Source organism: Gekko japonicus, unplaced genomic scaffold (assembly GCF_001447785.1).
Source record: "Gekko japonicus isolate JY-2015 unplaced genomic scaffold, Gekko_japonicus_V1.1 scaffold1345, whole genome shotgun sequence".
Lineage (NCBI taxonomy): Eukaryota > Metazoa > Chordata > Lepidosauria > Squamata > Gekkonidae > Gekko > Gekko japonicus.
Window position 1 is genome coordinate 352,004 of NW_015176491.1, and position 8,158 is coordinate 360,161.

The following is an 8,158-nucleotide window of genomic DNA, read 5'->3' on the forward strand; positions in this document are numbered from 1 at the left end:
CTGGCTGCTTCTTGCTCCTCGTGGCCCGGGGGCTGCTGGGAGCAGGGGGCGGGGCTTGTTGCATGTACCCGCCCCCTGGGCTCTTTACTGCCAGAGGTCCACTCCTGTGCGCTCCTGCAGGAAATGACCCCTGGGATTGACTGATTTGATCTCCTGGCAGTCCAAGGGACTCTCAAGAGTCTTCTCCAGCACCATAATTCAAAAGAATCTATTCTTCGCCACTCGGCCTTCCTTATGGTCCAACTCTCGCAGCCATACATGACTACTGGGAATACCGTCACTTTGACGATACGGACTTTTGTTGGCAGTGTGATGTCTCTACTTTTTATCATGCTGCCTAGGTTCACCATCGCTTTCCTCCCCAGGAGCAGGCGTCTTTTAATTCCATGGCTGCAGTTGCCGTCTGCAGTGATCTTGGATCCCAGGAACGTGAAGTCTGCCACTTCTTCCAGCATGGTAACCAAATCTCTAAACTGGAGACTGGTTCCCCTGCGCTGTTTGGAAGGATAGATTCTCTGGTGTTATATCCTGTTGAGGTCCCTCCCCAAATATGAAAATGCAGAAACTCTCCCCAATTTTTTTTTAAGACAAGTAGTAATACTCATAGGCATATACTGAACATTTGAACATCTACAGCATTCCAAAGGAATGTTCAGAAGAATGTAATGCACATCATACAGCCACACAAACCACAGATACCTTAAGTGGTACAATCCAAAATAGTCCACAAGCACAAGGCCTCCTAGGGGCAATAACAGACCATAGAGAAAATGCGGTCTGGCATACCCCAATGGTAACGCATGTTATCTTAAGACTATTTCGAAGACAATCCTTCATCAAGGTCCATCAGTGGCTATTAGCCACAAGGTAAGCTAGTCGTGCCGGCCACATGACCATGAAAATGTCTTTGGACAGCGCTGGCTCTTCGGCTTGGAAACAGAGATGAGCACCGCATCCCTAGAGTCGGATTTTACTGGCTTTCGAGCAAGGGAAACCTTTACCGTTATAGATAGCAACTCTCGGTCTGGGGCAAGTGATGCACTGTATTCTTGGTGCTTGGGGGGGGGGCAAAAGTGGGAGGGCTTCTAGTGTCCTGGCCACACCACTGGTGGACCCCCTGACGGCACCTGGGATTTTTGGCCACTGTGTAACAGAGGAGTGTTGGACTGGATGGGCCATCGGCCTGATCCAGCATTGGCTTCTCTTATGTTCTTACGGTCTTAAAGGGTCTAGTGAGTCAAGGTAGGTACAATGACCCTGCACACATCAGAATGCTATTTCTTACTAAGTGGAGTCAAAGGCCTCCTAGCAAATACATGGTATCAAGTCTAGGAGGCAAAAGGTCCGTCGGGGTATACCGGAGAGTATTTTCCTCTATGGACTGTTATTGTCCCTAGGAAAGCGTGTGCTTGTGGACTATTTTGGGTTGTACCACTTTTTGTACCACTTTTTAAGCATCCTCTGTCTGTGGTTTGTGTGGCTGTATGATGTGCATTGCATTCTCTTGAACATTCTCATTGAACAGTGAAGTGGCTAAATTTGCGGATGATACAAAGTTGTTCAGGGTGGTGAAAACCAGTGAGGATTGTGAGGCACTCCAAGGGGATCTGTCAAGGATGGGTGAGTGGGCGTCAACATGGCAAATGGGGTTCAATGTGGCCAAGTGCAAGGTGATGCACATTGGAGCCAAAAATCCTAAATATAAATACACATTGATGGGGTCTGAACTGGCAGAGACTGAGCAAGAGAGAGATCTTGGAGTTGTAGTAGATAACTCACTGAAAATGTCGAGACAGTGTGTGACTGCAATAAAGAAGGCCAATGCTATGCTGGGGATTATTAGGAAGGGTATTGAAAACAGATCAGCCAATATAATAATGCCCCTATATAAATCAATGGTGAGACCTCATTTGGAATACTGTGTGCAGTTCTGGGCACCACACCTTAAAAAAGATATTATAGCTTTGGAAAAAGTGCAGAAAAGGGCAACTCGAATGATAAAAGGGTTGGAACACTTTCCCTATGAGGAAAGGTTAAAGCGCTTAGGGCTCTTTAGCTTGGAGAAAAGACGACTGAGGGGTGACATGATCGAGGTTTATAAGATTATGCATGGGAAAGAGCAGGTAAAGAAAGAGGTACTTTTCTCCCTTTCTCACAATACAAGAACTCGTGGGCACTCCATGAAACTGCAGAGCGGTCGGGTTAGAACGGATAAAAGGAAGTACTTCTTCACCCAAAGAGTGATTAACACATGGAATTCACTGCCACAGGAAGTGGTGGGTGCTACATGCATGGACGGCTTCAAAAGGGAATTAGATAAGCATATGGAGCAGAGGTCCATCAGTGGCTATTAGCCACAAGGTATAGCTAGGGGCTCTGGGGCAAGTGATGCTCTGTCTTCTTGGTGCTTGGGGGGGGTCAACAGTGGGAGGGCTTCTAATGTCCTGGCCCCACTGCTGGACCTCCTGATGGCACTGGTATTTCTGGCCACTGTGTGACACAGAGTGTTGGACTGGATGGGCCTTTGGCCTGATCCAACATTGGTGTCTCTTATGTTCTTATGTTCTTATTCTTTTGAAGCGTTGCATGTTCTTAAATATTCGCTATATGCCTATGAGCAGGGGTCATTTCGTAGAAAAAGAGGTGCATGGGCTCATTAGTATAACTCATTAGCATAACTTATTTGCATATGCCACGCCCCCTGACATCACCGGTCCAGCAACACCTTTAAGACCAAGTTTTATTCAGGTGCAAGCTCTCCCTCCTCTGCGAGGACAGATCTGCATGTTCCCTTCCCCCCCAAAAAGCTAGCAATCCAAAACAGCCCAGTGGAGCCTGAGCGGTGGGTGTTGCCTTCTGACACACTTCAAATAAGTTATGCTAATGAGCTCCTGCACCTCTTTTTCTACTAAATGACCCCTGTTTACAGTACCAATATCGAGAGGCGCTCAGGCAATGTGGTAACGGGAGAGGGGAGGCCGTCCCCGGCCTATCGCTTGCCATCTGACCCTTTCCTCTTCTCCCCGCAGGGCCTGGGTGGGGACGGCGCGTGTCAGTACCATGGAAAAACTCTTCCTGCCTCTCTTGATGCTTGGCACCATGGCGAGAGCGCAGCATTGCCCCGGGCGCTGCATCTGCCAGAACATCTCCCCGACGCTGACCATGCTGTGCGCCAAGACGGGCCTCCTCTTCGTCCCGCCCTCCATCGACCGGCGCACGGTGGAGCTGCGCCTGACCGACAACTTCATCACCGTCATCCGCCGCAAGGACTTCTCCAACATGACCAACCTGGTGCACCTCACCCTCTCGCGCAACACCATCAGCCAGATCCTGCCCTTCGCCTTCTCCGACCTGCGTGCCTTACGAGCCCTGCACATGAACAGCAACCGCCTGGCCGTCCTGAAGAACGAGCACTTCCGGGGACTCGGCAACCTCCGGCACCTCATCCTGGGGAACAACCAGATCAGCCGCATCGAGGCATCCTCCTTCGACGAGTTCCTCGCCACCGTGGAAGACCTGGACCTCTCCTACAACAACCTGGAGACGCTCCCCTGGGAGGCCGTCGGCCAGATGGTGAGCCTCAACACCCTGACGCTGGACCACAACCTCATCGACCACATCGCCGAGGGCACCTTCTCCCAGCTCCACAAGCTGGTGAGGCTGGACATGACCTCCAACCGGCTGCAGAAGCTGCCCCCGGACAACCTCTTCCTGAGAGCTCAAGTCATGGCCAACGCTCGCGGGACTCACCCGTCCACCTTGACCATCAGCTTCGGCGGCAACCCGCTGCACTGCAACTGCGAGCTCCTCTGGCTCCGGCGGCTGACGAGGGAAGACGACTTGGAGACCTGTGCCTCCCCAGAGCACCTGATGGACAAGTACTTCTGGTCGATCCCCGAGGAGGAATTCATCTGCGAGCCCCCCCTCATCACCCGCCAGTACTCCACCAAGGCGTTCATCATGGAAGGCCAAGGGGTGAGCCTGAAGTGCAAAGCGGTGGGCGACCCGGAACCCTCCATCCACTGGATCGCCCCCGACGGCAAGCTGATCCACAACACCACCCGCATGACGGTCTATGACAACGGCACGCTGGAGGTCCTCATCACCACCCTGAAGGACAACGGCATCTTCACCTGCATTGCCTCCAACGCCGCCGGAGAGGCCACGGCCCCCGTGGAGATCTACATTGTGCCCCTGCCACTGCTGGTCAACAACACCGGCCACATGAAGGAGCCCGACCCCGGCTCCTCGGACATCACCACCTCCACCAAATCGGGGGCCAACGACACGAAGAACCACCTGGACAAGAAGATCGTGGCGGCCGATCTGACGTCCACCTCGGTGGTCATCCACTGGCCTTCCGAGCGGCACATCCCCGGCATCCGCATGTACCAGATCCAGTATAACAGCAGCCTAGATGACTCTCTGGTTTACAGGTGAGGAGAACGTGAAAGGGATTTGGGCCACAAGAGGAGGCAGTGGCCTCGTGATCGGGGCTCTGTGTCTGGTGAGCAGGGTTCCCTCTACGCCGGGTGAGCATGAGCCAGCTCACCGTTTTTGTAGCCTCCGGCTCACCCATTTTTGTCTTCGCTCAGGAAGGAGGGCTCCGGAGCAGACTCACGTATGCAGCAGCCAAACCGCTCGCTACACAACTGGTATGCAGTGTTCCCTTTAAGCTGAGTGAGTGTGAGCCAGCTCGCAGTGTTTTCAGCCCCCGGCTCACACATTTTTGTCTTCGCTCAGGAAGGAGGGCTCCGGAGCAGACTCACGTATGCAGCAGCCAAACCGCTCGCTACACAACTGGTATGCAGTGTTCCCTTTAAGCTGAGTGAGTGTGAGCCAGCTCGCAGTGTTTTCAGCCCCCGGCTCACACATTTTTGTCTTCGCTCAGGAAGGAGGGCTCCAGGCAGCGTTCCCTCTAAGCTGAGTGAGTGTGAGCTAGCTCACAGTGTTTTCAGCCCCCGGCTCACACATTTTTGTCTTCGCTCAGGAAGGAGGGCTCCAGGCAGCGTTCCCTCTAAGCTGAGTGAGTGTGAGCTAGCTCACAGTGTTTTCAGCCCCCGGCTCACACATTTTTGTCTTCGCTCAGGAAGGAGGGCTCCAGGCAGTGTTCCCTCTAAGCAGAGTGAGTGTGAGCTAGCTCGCAGTGTTTTCAGCCCCCGGCTCACATATTTTTGTCTTCGCTCAGGAAGGAGGGCTCCAGGCAGCGTTCCCTCTAAGCTGAGCTAGTGTGAGCCAGCTCACAGTTTTTTAGCCTCCGGCTCACACATTTTTGTCTCAGCTCAGGAAGGAGGGCTCCAGAGCAGGGTTCCCTCTAAGCTGAGTTAGTGTGAGCTAGCTCGCAGTTTTTTTCAGCCCCCGGCTCACACATTAGGAGGTCCACCAGTGGGGACAGAATTCCAGAAGCCCTCCCACTGTGGCCCCTCCAAGTGCCAAGAATACCGAGCATCACTGCCCCAGACAGAGCATTCCATCTATACCTTATTAATGTAGAGAGCCAGTTTGGTGTAGTGGTTATGAGCACAGACTCTAATCTGGGGGGACTTGGTTTGATTCCCCACTCCTCCTCCACCTGCAGCTGCTGGTGTGACCTTGGGTCAGTCACAAGTTCTCTCAGAGCTGTTCTCTCAAGGGCAGTTCTCAAGAGAGCTCTCTCAGCCCCGCCTACCTCACAGGGTGTCTGTTGCAGAGAGGGGAAGGGAAAGGAGACTTTAAACCAATCTGAGACTCCTTTGGGTAGTGAAGGGCGGGGTATAAATCCAACCTCTCCTTCTCTCTTCTACTTGCCAGGGTCGGCCCCGCCTAGCTTTCGAGATCTGACGAGATCGGGCTCGCCTGGGCTATCCAAGTCAGGGCTGATACTTTGCAAATCTGGTTGTCATTTAAGGTGTTCCAGGACCCAAATCTAACTTTTCGACTACAGCCCAACAGGGCTCCCCTTTGGAATTCCAGTTATGATTGAATGTAAGCTGTGTGGGATGGGGGAGGGAACAGAGATGTTGGAGCTGGGTGGGCGCACCCCACGAGATCAATGCACGACAACCTTTGATGTGGGAGGAGCAGTTTCCTGAAGTTTAACCATTTGTGGTTATTGGGTGCTACAGGCTGCGCCTGGAAGTTGTGACGTCCTCGCTTATAGGGGAAATGGGCTTACCTTTAAACACTCTCTGTGTATATGAACTTGGTAAGTTTTCTGCTGCCACCAGGAATTTAAATTCCAAATCTCTCTCTTTTGGTCGTATGACCCAGGGGCTGGGTACTTCAGAGGACTATGTGGCCCTGAGGAAGGACTGTCCTGATTTCTGGGATAAGTTGAAACAAAGATTGATTGATTTAATAAAGAACAAAATAGGCTTCTGGTTATTTTGAACAGGTGCTGATGAAAGGAACTTGTAAATATAACTGGCAATGCTTGGTGCCACCAACAGTCTCTCAAACTCCAAACTCCACTCTGACAGGCTTATACACCCATATATATAGCCACACAGGCTAGTCTCTTTGTTTTATTCACACTGGATAGAACCAACTCTCTTAGTCACACAGACTAAACTGTTGGTCTTATTCACACAGAATTAGACTCAGAATTCCATAGTCACACAGGCTATGCTCACTCTTCACATACAGAATCCTTCATAACTCTCAAGAGTCACACAGACTCTCTTCAAAACTCTTCCATACTTGTCTCTCTCATATCACAGAATCTCCCCATAGACACACGCACAGAGAACCCTTTCAGACACCCCTTCTCCCACATTCTCAGTCAGCAGCCAATCAAATCACCCTTGTCACCCTCTATCACTCGCCTTACAGAACTGCTTTCAAACTAAACATTTAAAGGAACACACACACCAAAACGTGGAATCATTACATACGGGTTCTTCATTTGAGGAGAAAGCTGGTTGCCAGACCTCATGACTGTGGAAGAAAGCTGTGGAGCCTGTGGGTGGGGCAGTGAGTTCCCCAGGTCCAAAGCGGGCCCGGGTGCAGACTTTTTGCATAATTTGGCCTGGCTAATGAGCAAAGTCTGTAGCCCTTCTGCCGACTTTGGCACTCTGCGTCTGCCGTGGCCTGCGTTGCCCTTCCAAGCTAGGCGGGTGCGAAGCCATCTGTAGGCAGTGGAACGCTCACTTCCAATCCGGGTGGCAGTGGGCAATTCCCCCACCGCTCTTTATCGCTCCCTCTCTCCCGGCTTTAGCGGCTCTCGTCTGAGCTGTTCAGTTAGGGGCGTTTTGTGTTTGAAACGAAAGGGACTGAAAAATGAGTCCTTTGGACGGAGAGATGGGAAATCCAGGTGGCAGAAGGAGGACAGGTGAGGGCCCCCGATTCATGTGAACGGGGCGCTTGCGGAACAGAGCAAAGCCAGGAATGGCAGGTGGGAAGGCAGATGCTGATCTGATACAATCCGCAGCTCACCGGAGCCCTTCTGTCACCAGACAGCCGGAATCCCACCTCTCAAAGACAGCTGCTCTGGATTAGAGGTGTGCATTCGGATGTCTGTGACCACACCTGTTTCCCTCCTCAACGTGGACCCTGGCCAGAGGGGACCGCTCACAGCAATTGCAGCAGACTTGTGCAGCTCGGTTGTGTGTTTGTGTAAAGTGCGGTCACGTTGCAGCTGACTTGCGGCCACCCCAGCAAGGGGCTTTCAAGGCAAGGAAGAAGCAGAGGTGGTTTGCCTTTGCCTTCCTCTGCAGAGCCTTCCTTGGTGGTGCCTTCCTTCCTTTGTGAGCAAAAATTCTACTTTATGAGCCACTGGCATTAAAGTTGTGAGCGAGTGATTTGCCTGCTGCATAAATTAGTTTGCTCTGGAGCCCCCCTTCCTGAGCTAAGACAAACATGTGTGAGCCGGAGGCTAAAAAACTGAGAGCTAGCCCACACCAACTCAGCTTAGAGGGAACACTGGTCAGGTCATCTTTGTAATTTGTTTGAGCAGCATTTTCCCCTTCACTGGGAAACACGGAGGATTGGGGATACTGCGAGGATAGCTTCTGTTCTTCCATGGCAAATTGATTTTAAAAAAAATTATGTTTAACCCAATGGGAAGCCCCCATAGAGCCTTTGGAAAACAACCCCCATGGAATCATAGAGTTGGAAGGTCCCTCCAGGGTCATCTAGTCCAACCCCCTGCACAAGGCAGGAAATTCACAAATAACCCCCC

The 8,158-nt window shown here is 51.9% G+C and overlaps 1 protein-coding gene across 1 annotated transcript in view; it reads left to right on the forward strand.

The window, feature by feature from the left end:
• Window positions 1–3,060: 3,060 nt before the first annotated feature.
• Window positions 3,061–8,158, forward strand: part of LRFN1 (leucine rich repeat and fibronectin type III domain containing 1) — a 21,339-nt gene continuing 16,241 nt past the window's right edge. Inside the window, exon 1 of the mRNA XM_015427249.1 lies at window positions 3,061–4,436. Coding sequence (XP_015282735.1) covers window positions 3,061–4,436 — 1,376 coding nt within the window. The remainder of the gene's footprint in view (window positions 4,437–8,158) is intronic.